Source organism: Gigantopelta aegis, chromosome 6 (assembly GCF_016097555.1).
Source record: "Gigantopelta aegis isolate Gae_Host chromosome 6, Gae_host_genome, whole genome shotgun sequence".
Taxonomy (NCBI): Eukaryota; Metazoa; Mollusca; class Gastropoda; order Neomphalida; family Peltospiridae; genus Gigantopelta; species Gigantopelta aegis.
In genome coordinates this window covers 31,885,619-31,909,780 of record NC_054704.1, presented here as the reverse complement: position 1 = coordinate 31,909,780, position 24,162 = coordinate 31,885,619, and the positions used below count along the sequence as shown (strand labels likewise).

Below are 24,162 nucleotides of genomic sequence, written 5' to 3'. Positions count from 1 at the left end.
CATCACACGACTGGCTCACAGAGCATGCGCTAATTTGTGCGGGAAGCACGCCATTTTGTACGTTCTGAAGTCTAATATCGGAAAGGCCGTGAAATCCATTGCAATCCTCTGGGAAAAGAGGAACAATGGACATCCAATACGGCATAGCAGTTTCTAACAAATACCAATTTTTGAACGATGAAGAGGAGGATCCATATGAAATCCTCAAACAGCAAGAGGAGGCCAAGTTGAAGAAGAAGGACGAAACCGATAAGAAAGCTAAAAATAAGCACGCAAAAAAGTCTGCACCTCCAGTTGATGCAAAAAATAAGCAAGCTGAAACGACAGTGACAAAGAAGGAAGGTAAATGCAATAACATGAATGTGTCGTTGCAAATGTCTTGTCATCTGAATTGGAACATAATCCCAAACACTGGGAGCAACATGGCATAATCGGTCCGATGTCTATTTGCGTGTTAGCAAGTAAAGCGTGATACATTTTGTTTGCAACCATACGGTTTGCATGAGTCGACCAAAATTGATGTTATTTAAAAACTAATGTGTAATATTGCAGCTGGGACTTCCTATAGGCACTTTAGCCCCAAACCTTTACTAGGCTTTAGTTGGCCCAAATTTGACGTTATTTAAGAAGTGATGTCACATAGGGCCTACATGTGCAAAGTTGTAGCATGCTATATTATATACTATATATGACCTAGTCCATCCCACAGTGTCACGGCCACATGGATCGTATTTTTTTTCATACTATGTAATTTACTACACATTTATTTCCTAGCGGATTGATTTGTAAATTGTACACTCGTAGGCGGCTAGGCCTATTTCTTTGTTATTTCCAAAACACTTTTTACTTTACTTCTTACATCAAACCAAATAGAAATTATTTACAAAAAACATATTAATAGAATGATGTGACGGACTATAAATACTATCACTCTGGTCGACTTGCTTTTTGCACCCATGATTTGACTGCAAATCTCACTGTAATGTCACTTGGAATCCATATTTTGTAAATGGTAATAAAATAATGGAAAGTGTACCGCCCGTTCCCCCCATTAGTTATCGATCTAAAGAGGGATTTTTTGATGGGGTATATATAGAAAAGTGGGGCATGGGGCCCTAACCCTAACTCTATCCCTAACCCTAAACTATTATAAATGATGGGGGGAACGGGTGGAGCTCTTGCCAAAATAATATAAATTAGGCCTATAAGATTTTCTGGCATGAGTTTGTTATTTTCCCCATAACGATTTTAAAGAAATATTTGTTACAATTAGTTTAAAGGAGAGGACAATTACGGCATTTGGCCTGGTATGCATATTTAATGATATATAATGCACATTATTGCTTAATATCAACACGTATAATCGTATAGTTAATTAATAAAACGGTTAAATGTGACGACTATTATATATAACGGGCGCAGTCATTTTGTACCATCTCATTGAGTATGCCCTCTGGCGAGCTGGTGGTTACGTAATACTTAACGCGTCACGTCAGGAATGAGCCTTAGAACTAGAAAAACGCAATCTACCTGGTTTTTGCGGGATAATAAACAGTCCTACATTGCAATGTTCTGTAATAATACACATCCCAGTAAGCCAACAGTAAGTATATCCAGCACTATATATATATATTATTTTTCAATACAAAATAAAATACCATTGTCAAAGTGGCTACACAAGTCGAAACAATTAACAATGTTTTTCCCATGCATTAACCTACGTACTGAAATGATACACAGAGTGTTTTCTTAGTTAAGTGGTCTATGCTGTTAGTTGCTTCTACCTGTGATTTCTGATTGGCAGGTGTGTATTTGATTGGTAACCAGACAAGCCAATTAATTGACGCTGTCTAGACACAAAATACATACCGGTATTGTGGAATATTACCTGTCGCCCCTAAAATTGTAATGGACATGGTTTATTACTGTAAATAGTTCTGTAAAACTATTGATTAAGTAGACTTTTCCATCTACAACCACAGAACTGACCAATTACGTAGTTCCAAAGAAAAGAAAATTATCACTTGCCGACTTGTGTATCATGGGTTGTCGTTTTTGCTCCAACGTAGCATATCAATAGGCGTAATAGTGTACATTTTTCCTTTGGATTATTAAACAGAAAAATACTATAACCCCATTTTGTTCCGTTAATGCAACTTGAAATATATTTAGTTAAATAGTTTATTATATTATTACGTCATTTATGCTGTTTTACAAGTCAGGTTGATCAAAGAGAAGCGCCTTGTAGAAAATTACTGCTTTTGTTTACACTGTACATACAGTAGATGGTCAGGAGCTGACGTCACTTCGCCCCAAGCTATCCCACCGGACGTCACAAAAACGAAACAAAATGGCTGCCCCCAGTAAGCAGGAATAATCATGGGTTTTTTATTAACTCTAAAATTATGCGTTTTTCATTTGCTAAAGTGTCCGTATGTGTTGGTGGTCCGGGTATGCATCTTTCTAACACACAAGGCTCTTGTTGGAGTTGACCCTACCTTTAAGGTTAGGATTAGCGATAGTTATATACAATATCTTTTAAAACAACTTGTTCTATAAAACGTTGTTTGTAGTGTTTAATGCAATACCCAGTTGATATGGTTAATTCAGTACCCCAATAGTGGGGAAAATAAGGAACTCTTTCCGAGCAGACAAGGTCTAATCTATTTTTAGAGGGGATATTCCCATTTCAATGTCAGACGTTGGTATACCACGTGACCGTTGTCATTTTGGTACGGTTTGTTTTCTCGTGCACGGTTCGCGCAATCAACATCCGATTTGTTGTCGTTTGCTTGTTGTTCATTTGTGAGATTTTTCTTCACAGTAATTGAACATTTTCAGTAACAATAAAGTTCAGACAAGTAAGTATCTTAATACAAAACGTTACAAACCCTTAAAACCAATAATTTTGCTAAGTCTTACGATATCTGGAGAGGGGATACAACCAGGACAGAACAGTTGGAACATGTCCAGGAGAGGTGAAAGGAACGCATCCCAAGTCTGTGCGCACTCTGTGAAATTTGTCATGACGTAGGCATTGTTGTGCTTCGAGCGACGTCTACCGGTGACATCAGAATACTAACTTTCAAAATTATTTCAAGCAATTGGGACATGGGGATTCCCATGGTATTTATCGATATAAAACCTGCTTTTTCACTCCATTTGATAAAAACGTGATCTAAGTGTGTTACAGATTTGTAGATCAACCAAATTATAATTTATTTTTGCTGGATGGAACTAGGGCGTGCAGCTTTAAAATCAATGCCTATTTTGATTTGGGTGACTGACAGGAATGCAGAGATAAATAACTAACAATGAACTGTCACAGAAAATAAGAAAAAGTAAAATCTGTAATACCGTATTTGACCGGAAATAAGCCCAGGGGGCCAAGACAACTCATTGTGAGCTTAGCATGGGGTGGGCTTATTCCCAGACAAGGCGCCAGTTTTGTTGAAAATGTTTTTAATAATAATAATTAAAATAAATAATAATACTTAAATGAACTAGGAAGAAAACAAAAAACGTTCAGTAGCACATCTATTAATTAGTGTTCCATTTGTTATTAATAAATAATAATTGTTTATGAATTAAATTGTTTTTTTTTTACTAGTATCTAATTATCAGAAACACCTTCTATGTTACACTTACTTACCAGTGCTGTTTATTTACCTCCAAAATTTAATACTGAGAAGACTTAAAACAACAGCAATTAACAACAAACTCAATAGTGTATACACACGTTTCTGACACCGGCAGCCAGCTTACACTACAAAGAATTATCAATCTAAGGTCATTGTTCTTAGCCAGTCAGAATAAGGTATTTGCTTAATTAGCATTAACTGCGGACCCAGTGTGGTGGTAAAAATAGACATTGGTTTTTAGTTCATACTTGGGCTTGGATACTTCAGAGAAATACTGCAGGCATGAAATTGAAAACAATGTTACACACTGTTATTGTTAGACTGCTAAATCTCACTGGTGGTAAAATATTGTGTTACATTTGTGTTTCATTATCTGCAGGAGGTATGACCTTTTAAATGAACTTTGAGCAAACTTGAAATTTCATGTTATTTATAAGGTGACGAAGTTGGGGGTGGGCTTATTTACGAATGAGGGCCTAATTTCTTAAATGCTACCAAAACGGAGGTGGGCTTATTCAAAGACATGGGCTTATTTCCGGTCAAATACGGTAATGGATCATGTCAAGGGCTCTAAATAGGAAGTAAAATATGGCCTACTGTTTTCTTTAAGTAGCAGGTCAAAACAAATATGTGCTGCTGAGAAAAAAATATGCCCTAGAAATAAGCCAGCATGGGATGTTGGGATAGTGTAGATGCTGAGAGCTCTGTGATGTATTTTAGAGTATTATGGAATAACAATCTTGGCCGTATCCAGTAATTCAAATGGACCATGTTGAAAATTCAATTAAAAATAAAAATAAAAATTGTTGTAGGAATTTACAAATTAAAAATAAAAGTGGTTATGCTATTGGTCAAATAATGCCAGCTGTACAGAACAAACAAAATCTGATATATTATTAAATGGCTAATTTCCACCTTTTTTTTTTTTTTTTTTGCAGACAAACCAAATTCAGCAAGACCAGAAAGAGGTGGCCGTGGTGGCAGACAAAACAGAGAGCCTCGTGAAATTAGAGACAATGAGACCGATAGGCGACCACCAAGAAGACAACCTCCACGAGAACCAAGAGAGCCAAAGGGTGATGAAAATGTTCCCCCCGAATTTAGGTATCATTTTCAGTTCTGTGTTGGCAGCTCTGCTATTTGATTTCTTAAGAGTATTTGCAAAAATATTAACTATACAGTGTAGCAAAATAATTTGCACGAAAAGCTAAAGAACAAAACAAGAATAAAAGTTGTAAATTAGTGGTAAGCCGTCTCCACAACCATTTTCATCATGTCAGGCCGGTGGTTCTTTGGAAGATGTTCCAGGTTCGAACTGATACAGCATTATTTGTTGTGTTGCACAAATATTAGTCCAGTCGTCATTACTACACTATTCACCACTGAAAGAAGAATCACATGATAATTGAGCCTGGCAGTCGCTGTCGGTCCCACTTTCACTTGTGCTGGAAGTCTCTCTCGTGGTAGGTAGGTTTCTGAGAAGAGAGTTCCCTTCATGATGTCACTGCTATTTACAGGCAAATGTTTTTATCGAGTGATGTTTTAATACTTTCATGGGACATTTTAGTAATTATTGATTTACATATCGGTGTAAAATATTGCAATGAATTAAGAAGGCATTTAATTGTGGAATTGGAAATTTTAGTGTATGGTCTGGAAAAGCACTTTCAAGATCAAGTTATCGAAGTTTGTCTGTAAATGAAATAAAATTATGATAGTCAGAAGACCGATCACCTGTCGGAATAGTATTTATTAACTCGTTCGTTGGAATCTTTACTCTCATTGAGAGAGAGGGCGAGTACTTTCTGCACGTTTTGAACATTTATAAAATTATAGGCAATCCAGCGATCCGTGCACATTTCTTTAAAAAATTTACTGGTTTGCTGAACATCCAAGTATCTAAAAATCAGTCTAAAACATTTGTCGGAATACTAGTAGTATGTCTGCGTGAATAAACTTCCCATAATCGTGAAGTTCAAGTTTTAATTTCTGAACGTCTACAGGTCACAACATAACTGATTTGGGGTTTGCATAAATTTAATTTTGCGTAACCAATACGCGAACAGAACATCAGTTTGCATGTAATATTGTGCCCTTCGCATGGTCATTTGGCCTAGACCGATGGAGATTTTTTCAGTGCATTATGACCAGAAGGCAGAGCAACAAGGCAAACATCAACTAGTGTCTAATATAACACAACAGCACCCATTCAGAATAGTGAATTGTGTTGTTTTCATAGCAAAACTACTTTCAGGAGTCCCATTTGATTGTAACCAATTAACATGCAAAATATGGCATGGCCTGTTTGGCCTTGAGAGTTAAGTTTCAGCGCATTGGGAGCATATGACTAAGGCATTACGGCAATTTGCCTCATGGCTGCAATTCAATTGGAACTACACACGCCAAATTTTAATTTAAAGGTTCACAATCCTCCAGTCCTTGCAATTAACAAAATTACTGGAATAATGACAATGAAGCAAATGATACTTGTGACCTTCAACCTCTATGACAAAATAGCATATTTAACATCTTACAGCACATTTTACATTTATTATATGCAAATTTTTATTTTATTTTGATTCCCAATGCCTACTGGATTAATTTTTAACAACCATGTTGAGTGGGTACAAGTTTATAATTTTTACTTGCATATATTCACTTAATTGTTAAATAAAGTTCATATTAGAATTGGTAAGCATTATTTTTATGGATTAATTTTTTTTTTAATGATATTTTAGATTGGTTTATGATAATTAAAAATAGACAAAAAATTGAAAAAGTTACGTTTACTTGCGGTTATTTGTGGCCAGCTGTCCATTATTCCCAATAACGGTGTTTTTTTGACCAAAATTTAAAAGAAAAAAAGGAACTACGATTCATATCCCAATATTTGGTGATTTTCGTTGTTGGTAAAATATCAAATTTATTATCAAATTACCTGTCACCATTGGCTATCGATCCATGAAAATGACTGCGACGTGTAGCCATAGTTGTCAAGCAAAAATACTTGCTGAAAACCACTGTTTCAACTAAAAATTCCAAGGTATAATCCATTGATAAAACAATCTTAACGAAACGACAAGCTGACTTATTTTCCATTTCCTGTTACTAAATCGCTTACGGTGAGTGTTTCATGCAAAACAATGGGAAATATGAATTGGGGAATGCAATGTATACAGTGTACAGTATATCGCCTGGTGTGACGTCAGGCGAGACATCTCGCCTGCAGTAGTCGAAAGGGTTAAGTATAATGGATTTTTCCAATATAGTTTGGTCTATTTAACTAGCCTTGATTTGGTAGCTATTCCCTTTGGTGAATTAGTTTTAATGTTTGCCTTTATTCTACCAAAATTACAGGGAAAGGCCAGAAGGGAGTACTGGATTTAACCGAGAGGGAGGAGAGCGTGGCCGTGGTAGAGGTGGCCGTGGTGGATTTGGAAGAGGACGAGGTGGCCGTGGCAATCGTGGAGGTCCCAGAGAGGGATTCCGTGAAGGTGGTGGTGGTGGATTTGGTGCTCCTGGTGGTGGACCTGGTGGCGAGAGACCGAGAAGGGATTTTGATCGTCACAGTGGTAGTGACAAAACGTAAGCTTTATTGTCAAGTATGCATTCAGAAAATAATCTAAAGCATGTTTGGATAAATGCAAAAGTTTATATTTTTTGTTTATTTTGCTTTGGTAAAATTTTAGCTTTTGATGTTTAACCAGGGCTAGCTTTGTCACTTGAAAAACTTTGCCAGTTGCACAATTTAAAACAATTGGCAAATTGTATTTAAAATGGGCAAAATAATTTCATGTATTCAGGTAACCTTTTTGTTTTAAAAAGTTTGGTTACCGAGAATTGGTGGTGATCTCTTGAATATTGAGTAGCAACAATTTAGTTCTTTGATCTTTGAAATTTGCGTAGTGAATCATGACGTGATACTGAACAAAATATTCCTGATATAGTTTTTTAAAAACACTGGAATTATGCAGTTTTTTAAGTTCATGGATAATTTGGCGACATTGTCTGCTCACCCGGAGCTAGCTTTCTATTGACCATCCTTAAATGTTATTTTAACTAACCCTTACTTGCCAAGTTGATGAGAGATTGTTTTTTTTAATAAACTGAAAAGTTTGGGATCATTTTGTGTTTCAGCTACTTGACATGGCAGTCATATCCACTTCACGCGAAAAACGTTTTTTTTCTTCTCCATCAAACACTTAATTTTAGTTTTCAGTCATAAAAACATTTTACATAAAAAGTTATTTTAATTACCTTAATTAGCAATTTAAAATTGCATACAAATGTAAACAATACCTAATTAAATATTCACATACCCATAACTTTATTATTTTTCGGCTGATTTTTTATGAAATAAGGACCAAAATAGAGATAAATTTCAGGAGAATAGTTTTAGATTGACTTTACTATTGGACTGTAACGATGGATTTCATTGATTTCTGTATACATAGACTATATGAGCCAATCAGAGCGCTCCTTTCAAAGCGTTTCGGTATAGAAAAACAGTATGGCTTCTCTTGTTTAGAAATTACATTGACAATACATATATCAAAGAAAACATGAAATAACAAAGAAATTAACGAGAATTTGTGATCACACTTGTTCAGGACATTTATGGAATAATGTGAGATATAAATATTATTAATTAAATATGCCTAGGAACAAAAAACTTTCATTTTGTGAAAATAGGTATACTGGACCAAGTTTCCAAACTTTATGTTGAACACACCGATGTTGTTAACAGTTGCAATGTTGATTCAAATCTTGTAAACACAGCATCATATAGAAAAGTATTTGAACATTTGCACAGTGTGTTCCAGATGTACAGCATGACAAAATTACTGGTTATAGGATGATTGACATAGCCAACCTATGTAATTTTGTACAATTATTTCCTTGCCCCAATGAGTAGTTGTAGTAGACAGGGCCTAAAGGTAAATATGCGAAAAAAACTGGCATTTCTTCAGAAATATCATTTATATGTGATCAGTGTGGTGAACAATATTTACTGGAGACATCAAAGAAAGTTGCAAATTCAAAAGTTTTTGATGTCAATGAGCGGTTTCAGTGGTCCATTTTTGCTATCGGTCGCCATCATACACAGGCCCAAAAAATTCTGCGGACTGATGAATATGCCTCCCCCAGTGACTGAAACAGCATGGCGAAAAGGGTCGCAGAGAATACACACTGCAACAAAGGCTGCGGGTGATCACAGAATGCATAACGCTGAAAAGGAACAGAAAAAATCCAAGAAAGGTTCAACTGAAGTAGTAGCATCATTTGACGGCACGTGGCAGAGGAAAGGCTTTCAAGGCAAAAATGGAGTGGTGACTTGTTTATCAGTTAGTGATAAGAAATGTAAAGTACTGGACAGTGAAACACTAACAAACTATTGTGGAGTTTGTTGTGTGCGACGAAAAAAATGCAAGACCAATAAAGATTTCGATAGGTGGTATACCACACGCAAGAGTACTTGTTCAAAAAATCATACTGGATCAGCAGGGGCAATGGAGCCTGCAGGTGTGAAAGAAATATATACTGAAGGCCAAAAGAAACTTTACCATAGTTTTAAATCACTCTGGTGTAAAAACAACAAAATATAGTCACGAGGTAAAATATATTGACTAGATCAATATGACAACATTAACATAACTAAAAATGAGTGTCATTCAGCATCTGATAATGATGTCACATTTTCCCAAAGCGAGGTGGTGTACACAAATCGAGCTTTCAACTTCATGGACGACGTGCAAAGCATATAGACAATCACTCAAGTCCAATAACAAGTCACATTAATAGCGTGTGTGACCACCCCTTGCCCCAATACAAGCAATAATTATCCGACACATAGAAAAAATCAGTCGTCTGATGAGGTCACGTGGGATGCGTTGCCATTCTTCTTGAAGGGCCTGGATCAGTTCCTGTTGGTTAGCCGGAGGGTGTGGTCGTTGTCGAACACGGCGATCCAAAACATCCCAGAGGTGTTCTATGGGGAACATGTCTGGGGAGCGTGCAGGCCACGGCAATACGTTTACGTTGTAGGCTCTAAGGAAGTTCTGTATGATTCTGGCTGTATGAGGACTGGCGTTGTCTTGCTGAAAAATGACACCACGTGGCTGCCGTTAGAGAAATGGTATTGCAGTTGGACAAAGAATGTCATCCCTGTAACGTTGAGCTGTCAAGTTTCCGTGAACGATGACCAGTGGTGTCCTTTCCTGTGCACAGATACCTCCCCACACCATGACACTCACTGCACCATATGCCACGACCTCCTGAACGCAAGAAGCCGCCACTCGTTCTCCCCTACGGCAGTACACACACTGTCTTCCATCAACTCTGAACAAACAGAACCGGCTTTCATCAGTGAAAAGAACCCCCAGCCAATCGGTCGCTGCCAACGTCGTACAGTCCTAGCCCATGTCAATCTCAAACGACGACGATGTTGTGGTGTCAGCAAGTGTCCTCTATATGGTCTGTAAGCCCTTATTCCATGAGTCCTGAGTCGCCTGGCCACTGTCCGTCTACTAACCCTGTGACCTAAGGCATTCATTGCTGATGACGTCACTGTCAGGAAGCGATTTCGTAGATGCAAGGTAAGCAAATACCGGTCATCACGGGGCGAAGTCATCCTGGGTCTGCCTGTCTGATGTCTGCCCTGTTTGCCTGTAGCGTTGCATCAAGTTTGTAACGGGAACAACCGAAGGTTCTGGCGATGTGGTTATGAGTGGCTCCCATCTGTATCATACCCAGGGCTCTCCCCCGTTGTTTTGGTGTCAGTCGTGGCATTCCTATGGTGGTTTTTTATCTGTGTGGATGTCTGACATGCCGTCTAAACCGTTTTTATACCCTTATTGCATGTGCAATTGCTGTTGTTCATAGTGCACGAGTTTTTCACTTTTCTGTGTGTTCCACCCAAAACGTGCAGTGGGCGGGTATAATTTTCTGCACACATTATTGTTGTGTTTGGGCTATGTGTTTTGGATTGAGTTACTTTTTAAAAACAATTAATTTTTTCTTAAATTCCAAATTGAAAATGGTAGTTTCTTTTGGCCTTCAGTATATATACGGTCCGAAGAAAAACACCATTTGCAGTATTTAGGTTATCTAGGTGATGGAGATTCTAAAAGTTATTCTCAGATATCTGCTTCAGACCCCCCTGTCTATCCCGGGAAAAAGATTAAAAAATTAGAATGTTGCGGACATGTTCAAAAGCGAATGGGTCAGCGCTTGTCAGACAAAATCACCCAGTGCAAAAGTAAAGACGTATCAACATAATGGCAAAACGTATAAAGGTATTGGAGGCGCATAGCAAAATTAACAAAAAAAGCAGTTTGGAGAATGCAAGGACACTATGGTGAACCATAAGAGATGATGCAGGGAATTTGGTTAAAATGAAACCGGCTGTATGGGCCATCTGGCACCACTGTGCAGACCGTCATGACACTTGTGGCACTTGGTGTCCTGCTACAAAAGGTGACCATGAAAAGGCAAAGAAAAACATGCTACCAGAGTATGTTTTGAACGAAATAAAACCGGTGTTTGAATTCCTTGCAAGTGACGAACTTTTGACCAAATGCCTTCATAGTGGCACTCTGAGAACAATAACGAGTCTTTCCATCACATTATTTGGAATTTATGTCCAAAAGAGGTTTTTGTTGGAAGGAGGAGGTTGGAGATAGCTGTTGTTGATACAGCAACAGTGCTGTTCAACGATGGAGAAAGTGCCAGTGCTGCCAGACGATCTGAAAATAATTCTGCTAAAGAGAAAAGAAAGAAAACAAGGGAAAAATAACGAGAATGACAATGATGATGACTATGTACCTGGTGGACACTAGATACCCTTTTCATGTGTCAGGAATTGCCATTTTTCTATGCCGTGAACTTTAAAAGGCATTTTGTCATTTTCACATTTCGACGTGTTTTATCTTAAGAAAAACGCTACTCTTTAAAAAGTATTTAATATAAAAAGCTACAATTTGGAGGACATATTCAGAGAGATAAAATCTCTCAACTGAACTAGAATCAGCCTAATAGAAATAATAGATTGAGCTGTGTAATGTGATAAAATATTTATGGATTGTCAGAATTTTGCTAATTGTTTACTTTTATGTTATTGCAGAATCTTGATTCTAGTTCATTTGCAAGAACACCTTTTTGAACATTTCAGCCAAATTTGGTGAACAATGTACATGTAGTTTTCGAGTTTTCAAGTTATTAGTGTAGGTGCATAATTTCAATGGTGGCCATCTTGGATTTAAAACCTAGATTTCAGAATGAAACTTTAAGGTAATATTTCTTTAACACAATCAATAATTACATTATACTGAAAATTTGAAGTTGTTATCTTAAGTATTTTAGCTTTTTAGGGTGTGGTCTGACCGTAACAATTCTGATGGCCCATTATACATTTAAATGGTAATTGATTTATCGTATACATTATAATACGATTTTTCAAACCGCTGAACAGTTTTGGCTGAACCGATAGGTAAGAAGGCGTCTTTGCGTCTATTTCAGTGGCATCAAGGCTGTGGAGAAGAAAGAGGGAGGTGGTGCTCGCAACTGGGGAACATTCAAGGATGATATGGTGTAAGTTCTGTCAAGCCAAACCTTTTCAATACCTCTATTATAAGGGGTTGACTAATATTCGTGTTTCAGTTTCCTGTTGTAATCCACTAACAGTGTTGAGTGTTGATTAGTTGTTAGCAACCACTTGCCTTGATGCCTCTGTAGATTTCTAAAAGTTGTCGTCCTCAATTACTAGTAAGCCTAATCATATATTTATTTTACAGTATGTAGCTTTTCATTTCAGCAGTGTTCAGCAAGTTATTGGATCCAAATAATTATTTAGAATTTTTTATTTAATGTTCATGCCAGTCGATTATAAGTTTTAGAGTAAAAAGTTAAAAACTTGAGGTTTTAATATTTCTACTAATATCATTTGACACAAATTTCATAAATATTTAGATGAGTGCGTATTGACTTCTGAAGTTTCTTGCTATGTTAATAAATATTTTCCTGTATGAATTAATTTATTGGGACATTAAATTGAATTATTTTTAAACAGATTAAATATATATGTATAGATAATTATACGAGCTTGTCGTACTGATTTTACGAAACGAGTGTCAGGATTTTTGTATTGCGTAAGTTAGGGTAAGACGTGAATCCTGACATGTCTTGTAAACTCTGTATGACTTGCACGTGAGTGTAATAATTTCTTTATTATTATTTGTTTTATTGAATATCAAGGGCCATTTCAAAATGTTTTAACTAGGAGACAACGAAATGACGTTATATTTCACATGCAGTCTAAGCTATGTTGTGTTGTCGCTTCCCAAAATTACATCATTACACTTGTTATTACAAGCGTGCTTCGTATGGTTTTTATTAACTTATGTTGAACCATGTGGATAATAAATAAATATTTTAAATGTATTTAATATGTATGTAATTTTAATGAAGTTCATTAGTTGTAAACATGTTGCCAATGGCATCAAACTCAATAGTCTCTTTTAAATGACAAAATGGTAATGCAGTACACGCTTATATTGGTGGTGCATGCAGTTAACTGTTCTGTTGTATTATTATTCATGGAAATTGCTAGTTAAAAATTTAATAATATATATTTTACATTTCAAATAGATTCATTAAGTTCACATAAGATAAAAATCAGCTTAACCACTTGCATATTTTAGCAGTAATTTTGTTTGTAAAATTTATTCAGTGGCTAATTTGTCTAACAGCAGTCTGGCTTGACAAGGCCAGGACTTGACATCTGATTGGTATGGTCCTGTTTTGTGAAGTTGCTGATTTTATACTAAACAGGGCTTCTAGAATTTTCAAAAAATCCACTAGCTATAGGATCAGTGATTTTCAAAATTCACTAGCTATGATTAAAAATTCACTAGCCCTACTTTATGTACATTTGTACTAATACTACAAAGTAAAACAAAACTCAAATTTGGCGTAACAAAATACATTTAATTACATTTATAAAACAAATTTCAGTCACTTTGTTAACTGTAAAAACTAAATACATTTCTGTATAATACTATTCAACTTTCATTAGGAATACAGCAAATATGTTAATTTGTGCACATCTTACATTTGTGCAACGTAATCAGTGCCACTATGTGGTTTGAATGTTTTAAACATCACCATAGTAATACTTTGGATCTATCGAACACAATAAATGCAGCTGCTTTCTTCGAATATCCCTAGTGAAAGTTGAGTAGTATATATTTAAAGAACATTCAACTAAATATTTTTAATGAACAAACAGCAGTCATTTTGTCCATAACCACATACATCTAAATACATAATAATTTAAGCACTGACAGTAGTCACTTTATCAACAAACAAAACAACTTTTAAACAGCTACATATACATTTAAAAAAGAAAGAATGTCTGAATGTCATTTAATAACCACATTTTTCCTCTTCAATTATGGCAGCTGCTGAGCAGTGTGTGGTGGTACTGGCAATGTGATGGCCATTTAGGTGTCTTATACCTGAGCAGGTTTTCAGCCAGTGGTGTAGACTGTCCAGAGGATTGAACTGTTCAATCACTGGCCCGTGTTCCACTATCATCAGCAGGTCTTAGAGAATGTATATAAAATCATAAGAACAAATACATGCATTACTGTAAAATAATAATAAATATGAAAACAAATAAAACAAAAGACAAGAAAAATAACATAAATTAAATGAAATAAAATGAAAGTAATATACCAATTATTTAATAAAAATAACAATTTATAAATATGTAAATAAATTAAATTCCCTCTTGTCGATGTATTTGAGAATTCCCTGGATCATATCTCCAAGGAAAGCATCTCCATTGAAGGAGAATGTCTCTGGACAGCCAGTCAATCTCGTGTCACTGAAACTCTTATGGTCAGTCATACTCTTTCATGAATTTCGCCATATTCTCGCCCACAACTGTAGGATCCAGTTTTAGGGCCTCCAGCTGTAAAGTTATTCCATCAATTTTTGTTGGCACATCAGTCACAAGTAGACTATCTTTCTGGAATATCTAAAATTGTAATAAAGGATATATAACAACAATATGTAAAGTAGTTTTAAATAAAATGAATAGTGAATAAAGTGGGTATATCTTGTGATGCATGTAGAGCATAAAACACACAAATTATATAATAGTAATTATGTAGTAGCTTGTAATTAGATTTAGTCACTTTAGAAGTAATTTACCTACAATGACTTCAGAATCGGCAGGATATCAAAGCATGATGTGTAGCGTCTTTACAAATTTGAAACTTATCTCCTTGGTGAAGTTCTGTGCTTTATTGGAGGTAGTTCCTGTTCTGGTGGCTGCAGCAGATTCAACGTGAGCACATAGTGCTTTGTAGTTTTTTCGCACCACCTTTATGGCTCGATCTTTGTTGGCCAACCAATGAACCTACAATTAAGACTATAAAAAAAAAATATAAAAAAAATAATGTATTAACAAAATAAATGTATTAAGAATTTAAGTAAGTAAATGTATTGTTAACTAAATAAAAATAAATAGTTTGTAAATTGTTTTATCATCTCTATATACTATAATTGTCTCCATCGTTGTATTAAAAAAATTTAAAAATAATTTCAGTGTTTTGGAAATAACAAAAACACTATTTTTGTGTTAAATTTACAAATCAATCGGCTCAGAAAGTTGTAGTTAATTCCATTATATGAAAAAAGTCATTCCTTGTGGGATGGACTATAGTATTGCATGCAACATGAATGTCGCTACGAATGCTATTTATAGCATCATGCAAAACCAGGTCATGTTTTATTTTACAAAAATACTAGTAATATAAATAACGTATATATTATATGAACATAACCATCATACAGTTGAATGAATGTGGTTGCTGTGATCAGCAATAACATTTAAAAAAAATTAAATTCATATAATTATACGTGCAACCATGAAGTTTAACAGTAAAGTTGATTACGAACTCCTACGGTAAAACAAAAAACCCCAAAGAAATGGCGGGAAAATACTGAAAACTTTCAATAAATGGAACAGCCGATAACGCTGTTATACTAAATTTGATACATTAATACTGCATGGAAATTTAAAACGCAAAATAATGATTGTTCGTCGTCCGTTTTGCAATACGATCGTTCGATAGGTTAACTGGAGCTTATTTGGGGATTTCCCTATACATATTATCAATGCAAGGTTTACCATGGAAATAATACAAATAAATAAATAAAATAAATAAATAAAATATGACATACCTGTTTCATACCACTGAAATGAGCCAAGTTTTGTTCCAACACCTTGGCAATCTGAACGAGTTCTCGACGTTTAGGCGAATAGTGGTAGAATTTAAAAATCGATTTGGTTTTTTCCTCAAATTTGGCTAGATAGGGTATATCCTTCACTGCATCAAGGATGGCCAGTTCCCGTTTGTGGGCAACACAGTGTATAGGGATGATGTATGGTTCTGCTGCTTTGAATTTGGCCACAACACGGGTTTTAAGTCCCTGCATGACATTAGCTCCGTCGAAGTTTACTCCTACTAAAGCCGGTCCTTCCTTATTTGGTTTGTCTTTTGTAACACTGTCTATGCTAAGTCCAAATTTGGTTAAAGCGCTGCCCAAACCTGAAAATACACGGTCAGCATGTGCATGTTCCAGTTCGACAATGTCTACAAATGTCGTCTCGAGTCTTCCGTCACACCCCCACAAATCTAATGAAGACTGTCGCCTGTTCTTTTACACTTCTGTCAGTGCTTCCATCAGCCAGCAGTGACAATAAAATTTGATGAAATAACCCTGTTCTTAGCTTTTGCTTGGAGGACTGCCGATATACTTGTTATGAAAAGTCGTGTCGCATCGTTGTTTATGATAATTCTGTCCTATATCCACGTTTAGTTTTAACGCTATGCGGCAGTGGAATTGCATATCTGATAGTGGTTTTGAATGTTTTGCCAATGCGTATGCTATGTTGAACAACTTGGTCATCTTGTCTAATCTCGACGTATCCATTTTCACGAGGAGCATTCCTATCGATGTATCTTCAAACTGCATACCACCTTCTTTTGTACTACTAGTTTTAGTCCCTTCTTGATCAAATACAATGCATTCCCTATGAACTGAAGAAGTTTCGTGTGCCCTGATGGTGTCTAAGCGAAAATGGTTACTACCGTGAATCATGGCATTTTGGCTTTTCAATTTGTTTGGCTGTGCCGAAATAGATGGGAATTTTTTGCATATCCTACAAAACATTACATCTTCATCTTCTGAATATTCTAGCCAGGTAAACGAGTTTTTCCATGTTGGTACAAATTTCCTAACTCGTCTTGTCATATTTTTGATGTTTAGTTTTATTTTTTTTTTTCCGTCCGTCGTGTCACGTTTGCGCTTTTCCCCACACTTAGTAAATATACTGAACTGAGACATAATTTTGTTGTGACATCCCCCTCTCTCACTAATTTTTTTACCATGCAAAAAATCAGATACAAGGTTTTAGAAACCATTACACACTGTCCTGTATTAATACCCAACCAGGCCAATGTCGCCCAAATCCCATGTTCTTTGATTGGGCACCGATGAGCTAAAACACTGTGTCAATACAGCCTCTAATCTGGTCGATGTTTTACGATCGGTTACATCAATTAAATACTAGTGAGAAGATTTAACAATTTGTTATTACAACTTGTCATGCTTTAAGTATAACAAGTTGTTTAATCCGCTACAGCAGTTAACTTACTCCAACAACTTGGCCTGTGTTGTCATTGACAGTGGTAACGGTTAATTAATCCGCTTGTTCGTTTGTTTTAGTCCGGATTAATGTTACAGAAATCGTTGTTAACAGGAAGCGGCCCTCGATTACCGTTGCTGGTATGGCCTCTCGATATCCCAGTTTCCGATTCTCAGTAGTCTATTATGACGAATAACAGGATTTATTTCTTCTCTGCTTATTATTATATTAATCTTTCTTTATGTTCATTTTTTTTTTTTTTTTTTTTTTTTTTTTAAATATAAATCCACTAGCCGTCGGGCATGGTAAAACTGATAAATTGGTAGCCCGACCAAAAAACCCACTAGCCACAGGCGTCAGGCTACCGTATTCTAGAAGCCCTGTACTAAAACATACAATATACTGAAACAAAATTTGATTAAATTGGAATCTTTGTAGATAATATTAGATGCCATATAACCGTAAATAAAATGTGTTTAGTGCATCGTTAAATAAAACATTTCCTTGTAGATATATAGATCTAACCACTTTAATTATGAGGAGGTTTAGTACAGTTGAGTCGTTATTAAAAGGCTGTTGACGGATTATAACAGTTAGTAGTGCTCCAAATTTAACATGATATGTGTGTGCCTGAAATGATGACCACAATTGGTTCCATTTAATACTCATGATGGAATTTTTATTTTACCGGAATCTGAGCAGGACACAATTTCAATTTGATTGGCTGTTAACATCAGTTAAACAAGGTTCATATTTATCATTATTTTTCCATTGTAGTGAACCCGTTCAGGATGGTGAGGAGGAACATCGTGAAAACTGGACATCCGAGGAGGTTCCCGAGAATGCTGAACTCAAGTAAGAACGACGATAATTTCAGTTTTGGAAACCATCTTGCTCAAAGCATTTTAAATTATTGTTTTTTGGGTATGCATACACATAAATTTGTCGTGATAAATATTAATTCTAGAATACAAGAAATTAATCTCGTGTCTTGTAGTTTTTAATTTTCCATAGGAGCATATGCCAGAGTCAAATCTTGTCAGCTGAGTAGTTTTGGCGCACTACAATTAGTGTCTCTACGAATCCGATGTGTCTTGATTTGTGCAAGTGTTAATTACCTGAATATATTTGTTGATTCGTGTGAAATATTTCCAAAAAATTTATAATCTAATTCAGAAATTATAATAAGACTCGTCTGGTTCTGTCTGAAAGTGTAACATCAAGCAGCATGCATCCATAGTAGTGACTTGTCTGGCCTGTTCACATTTTGATTACACAATAAAATTTTATGATAATTAGAAAGATTTAGATATAACTTGCCAGGAGCATGCACATAGCATCTTGTTTACCTGGATTTAGACCCTACATAATATAGTTTTTAACTAATTTCAGTTTCTTTTTGTTTTGTAGTGAAAGTGGTGAAGCTGAACATGTTGGAGACGGAGAAGAACCAGCAAAGCAAATGACTTTGGATGAATGGAAGGCTCTGCAGAAACAGAATAGGACCAAGGTGGACTACAATATTAGAAAGGCTGGAGAGGGCGAGGACAATAATAAGTGGAAGAAAGGTGTCGCATACACAAAGAAAAAGGAAGAATCTGATGATGAGGAAGATGAAGATGATGAGGTATTATCTCACGTTAAAGAATTATGACTTGAGAATAGCTGTGATCTAACTGCTAATTTGCTCAAAAGTGGTTTTTGTCTTCTTTATGAAGTAAAAAAAAATGCTGATATGTTATTGCAATTGTGGCAATGATGGAGTAAAACAGTTAACTCCATTTCATACAACTTCATCATTTCATACAACTTGGTTTATAGTTAATCTATACTACTCAAAAGAATTTAAGGGTCAAAAATTTATAACCAAATAAGTTTCAGAGTGTATTAGATTGATGATGTAAACTACACCAAAAATTTAATTTATTGTTCCATATTTACAAAAAAAAAAAAACGTCACTGTATACAAGAAAGTCACATGACATGCTGTCAAAGTTGAAGGTTGTCAAACATGGATTTTACACATTAGAACATTCGTTTAATAGTGTGTGAATCCACCCCTGGCGCGAATACTCTACACATCGGTGCCTCATGCTGTTGATCAGACGTCTGAAGAACTCTTGGGGAATGGCCTGCCACTCTGCCATAAGAAGTTGACCCAGATCATGAAGGTTGGCCGGAGGGGCATGGTTATCCCGAACTCTCCTGCCTAATTCGTCCCAGGCGTGCTCTATTGGGGCCAAGTCAGGCAAATATGCTGGCCAATCCATCCTGGCGATACCTTGTTGTCTGAGAAAGTCCGTTACCACCCTCGTGCGGTGGGGTCTGGCATTGTCATCCTGCAGAACTGCCCCGCCGCCAATCTGCTGAAGGCCTGGGAGAACCAACGGCCGGATAATCTCATTCCATTCAGATTGCCATCCACCACATAGAGGGGGGTCCTGTGGTGGATAGAGATGCTGCCACCACCGAACCGGTGACGTTGTGTAACGTTAACGTCAGCGAAGCGCTCCCCAGGACGTCTGTAGACACGAACCCGACCGTCGTTGAACTGGAGACTAAACCTGGACTCGTCAGTGAACATCACTCGACCCCACTGAACACGTTGCCACCGCAGATGAAGTGTGCACCAGTGACGTGTGGCCGTTCTGTGACGTGGTAGGAGTGGTGGTCGAACAGCCTGGCAACGGCAGCGTAGATTATTGGCTCTCAGACGATTGCGTATGGTTTGATCAGACACTCGAGTTCCAGTCGCAGTCCGCAGATTGTCACGTAATCGGCGTGCAGTGGTTGTGCGTTGACGTAGAGCCATATTGGTGATGTAGCGGTCCTCTCTATTTGTAGTGCTTCGGGGTCTTCCCGAACGTGGACGATTTCGAAAAGAATTCGTTGCTTGGTACCGTTGCCACAGTCGGCCAACGACACTGACTGACACCAAGTCTCAGGGCAACATTTCTTTGCGTATTGCCATCCTGAAGCCAAGCAATAGCCCTTCCTCGATCTTCGATAGTCAGTTGACATCGAATTTGGAGTGTGCACCGTACACGAACGCAAGCTCCAATTATACGGAAATTCAGCATTGGGAACATGGAATACACATGCAAAGCGTGCAAATGAAGCGCTTTGTGAAAAAGCAAGTTATGGGCACTTAGCAGACCTTTCCCTTTCGCCCTAATTTACGTGCAAATGTAAGCATGTTTTCGCCATTAGAACTAGTCGACAGTGTCAATGACAGTGGATTTTAATTCATTTATGGGTTGCTTAGACCCACTTTCGTCAAAATGGAACAATACCATGCGTGACATTATGGTCTAGCTAATATAATTGACATTCAGAAAATAATGTCGAAAATATCGTCGGACCCTTAAATTCTTTTGAGTAGTATATTTTATGTGGGTTTTTTTTTTTTAAATTAAATTTTTTAATTTTTTTTATTTACAATGTGTAACCAGAATTCCAGTGCCACAGATTGGAGAAAATAAAACATTTTATCTCAGTCTAGTAACAATGTTATTTTTAGGCCACAAAGAATGCTGTAAAATAATTTAACCACACATTAATAGATTGTTCATTTAACTCTTCTTTTTTTTTTCTTTTCTTTTTTTTTTTAGGATGACAGGCACAAGAAAAAGGACCTTTTAGACATTAGGATTACCTTTAACGAGTCGCCACGTCGCGGTCGTGGTGGAAGAAGACCCCGCGATGGGCGCAGCCGTGGAGGTAGAGGTGGCGGCGGCGGCATGGGTCGTGGTGACCGGAAGCCACGCGAAACTGCACCAAAGATGGATGACGAAACAGACTTCCCTAGTTTGGTCAAGAGTGCAGCATGAGCAGATACAAAGCATCCTGTTGATAACTGTGTCTCCAGCCCTGCCCATCAAGATTTTGACTTCCATAGTTTGCCAAGACAAGTGGATTTCGGTTTAATGGTGTGGATATTTTTCTACAAGTGGTTAAACTTGATTGATTGCCTGTTGCATTTTAAATTACCTCTAACCTTTTAACATCGACCATTGGTGTGTGTGGGATCTCATCATCATTCAGGATTGGTTATTGGACAGCACTTCTTATGCTGCCATCCGAAACATTGCATGAGAATGAATAATTCAAATAGAATTCACAGGAATCATTGCTACAAACAAGTGCTGTGTTTTCTTTTCTTTCTTTTTTTTTATGTGATGTTTGGGCGTTTCTTGCTCATGTGCAAGACTTGTGTGTTTATATTTTGGACAAAAGGACGAATGACTTCCCCCATTTTTACTTTTCCAATTACACCTGACAGATATTTTGATATGTACACACTGTACTAATGTGTACATATTTTTTTCATTTATATCTGAGAAGAAAAAAAAGTTGACAAAAAACTGATAACCTTGTGGTATGTGATTTGTTTCAACATAGTGACTTTGCCAACTATTGTGCAACCAATATTTATTGCAGCAACATAAAAGCTTTGCCCGTTTTTTCATACTGCCATGTATTTGTAGGACAAGATTTAGTTTTTGTTGCATGAGTGTGGTGTTTGTTTGGGTATTTTCGAATGAATCACTGTTTTTTAAAGTAAAAATATCTATTAGGTTATACACCCCTAGTTCTGCTCATCTCTACTACTTGTTGACATTTTATATATAGTGATAACCTGTTTAGACAGCAAAAGACTACATGTTGTGGTATCAGTTCGATTGTTCTAATTTTTATATATCATGTGTTTTGTGAAATTTCATGATCTTGAATGATCAATTGCATTCCCAGTGCAGCCCAAACAATTAAATGGAATTGCACCCTAAGTTGATGTAGATCAATTAGAACAATAATAATTCAGGTCAGATGCCTATTTTACGGACATTATCTAAATTGTCAGCTTTACTATTTAGTACTGTGATCGTTTCCTGTTGACAATAATTAAAAGGGGGCGTATTTGCTCAATTTTGTTCTTCAAATTACTTAGAAGAGCTTTGGTTCTAAAAGTATTTAACTTAACATTGTTTTGACTTAAATATGTGATCTAGGTATTTTTTCTTTGATTTGTGTTCATTTGTTCCTTAGATTGAGAAATGTAAAATCTGGCTTTTATAGAGTACACAGATATATTATTCACTGTATACATTATGTACTGAAGGCATACCAAATATTTATCGTGAAGTCATGTTAAATACTGAAATTATAACATATCTGTAACATAATTCCTGTCTTTAACATTTCTTGTTTGGAAAAAATGTATCCTTGATCATCCCACATTCAGCAGTTTTCATGCAGTAGCTTTCTTTTTCTTCATGGTTTGTACAACTTGACAAATATGTAAATACTTGTTATATGTAGATGTTGACAAAGTTAAAATGACTTGGAACAGTTGACATTAAGAGCATTTGATCTATTATGCACTATTGCGCTCCATGGCCATTTACTTCTGTTGGTTGATGGGTAGATGTATACATTTATTTGGACTTTAAGATCAGTGTAGTCTAATGATACAGACCTTAAATCGCTAGTCGGACAAGCTGATGTACTTTTCTATCTTTATATTATATCGTGTAGTAGGAAGATGTCAAATTTACCATGGAGCGATAAGATTGTATATTTTGTTCATCCTCATGTCCAATTTAATATGAATGATGAACAGACTCAATTGCAGAAGTGTTCAGTTGTTGCTAGACTTAACCAGTCTGAAATGAAGGAAAGCTATGGATTATTTGCATTTTCGTGTGTGAAGAGGAAATACTGTCATTATTTACATAGCGCACCAGGTATTGCTGCTGCAAGTGGACTGAAATTTTTATTAAACGCCAAATTGCAAACTTCATTGGAAGAGGCAGCAAACACGGATGACAACAGCTGATGTTATTTATTAAAATAACATATATTCTGATAACCAGATGTTTGTGTTTTGTTGGCTTGTGTTAATTTGCTTTACAGGTAATGCCGAATGTCCTGGAATTTTGTGATTTTAAAATCCCTGCCTGAAATGTCCTGGAAGACATATTTTATTGTGGAAATAATTTTTGTTTTATTTTTTCCCACATCTTTATTTTTGTTGTCCCCATAACCTGTCTAAATTCAGACAACAATTTGTTATAAAAACATTGATTGAACAATTCATGTCCTGGAAAATTACAAAATGTCCTTGAACTTTGTTTTGTTCCAAGTGTAAGGAATGTTCTCTATACACACTCTCTCTCTCTCTCTCTCACACTCTCTCTCTCTCTCTCTCTCTCTCTCTTCCCCCCCCAATCCGAGTAAGAGTTGATTGCTAATTTCTTCTAAATATTGAAAACTTAAGTTTTATAAGTAAAGAAATAAAATCTTTTCGGATATCTCTATATATGCACTACTGAATTGGTGTAACTTGATTGATATTTCTTAGACACGTGCAATGTAATTGATCTACGTGTCAAAACTAGATATTTCAAAGATGCATTTAGCAATGTGGTGATCATGGATTGATTGAAAATGTAAGTATTCTGGGGTTTGTGTGTGTAGGAATGTTTTATTTAATAACACTTGCACGTTCGTCCAGATCGGGAACGAGGTATTTTTTTATTTTTTAAAAATTCTATGCAACATCTAACGGACTGGATGGTACCTACTATGACCTTTGTTGCAATTATTTGTGGATCAGTGGCTGAAACTAGTTCAAGTAGACTGATCATCAAGCAAAGCATTATAATAGATCTTACAATTGATTACATTTTCCCATTGGAGGGAAAAACTAACGGTCTTGTAAACGAAATGAAATCCGACCTAGTTTGTTTTGTAGAATCTAAAAAGTGTAGTTTAAGAAGGGGAATTTTTAAAATATTTTTATTT

At 36.3% G+C, this 24,162-nt stretch overlaps 1 protein-coding gene across 2 annotated transcripts; it reads left to right on the top strand.

Moving 5' to 3' along the window:
• Nucleotides 1–20: 20 nt before the first annotated feature.
• Nucleotides 21–23,227, top strand: LOC121374092 (plasminogen activator inhibitor 1 RNA-binding protein-like). Of its 2 annotated transcripts, XM_041501010.1 has the most exons (7): nt 21–342; nt 4,580–4,745; nt 6,999–7,226; nt 12,159–12,230; nt 18,136–18,213; nt 18,769–18,985; nt 20,970–23,227. In XM_041501010.1, exons 1-7 carry the CDS (start codon nt 126–128, stop codon nt 21,186–21,188), a joined length of 1,197 nt encoding a protein of 398 aa, XP_041356944.1. In that variant the 5' UTR covers nt 21–125; the 3' UTR covers nt 21,189–23,227. The 2 variants fall into 2 exon arrangements, with proteins under 2 accessions (XP_041356944.1, XP_041356945.1); XM_041501011.1 differs by lacking the exon at nt 12,159–12,230.
• The last annotated feature ends 935 nt before the right edge of the window (nt 23,228–24,162 follow it).

Bases quoted from the DNA above. Each gene is read 5' to 3' on its own strand.
- LOC121374092 (XM_041501010.1), top strand. From the start codon at position 126: ATGGACATCCAATACGGCATAGCAGTTTCTAACAAATACCAATTTTTG. The intron at 343-4,579 runs GTAAATGCAATA...TTTTTTTTGCAG, and splicing joins GACAGTGACAAAGAAGGAAG to ACAAACCAAATTCAGCAAGA. The intron at 12,231-18,135 runs GTAAGTTCTGTC...TTTCCATTGTAG, and splicing joins ACATTCAAGGATGATATGGT to TGAACCCGTTCAGGATGGTG.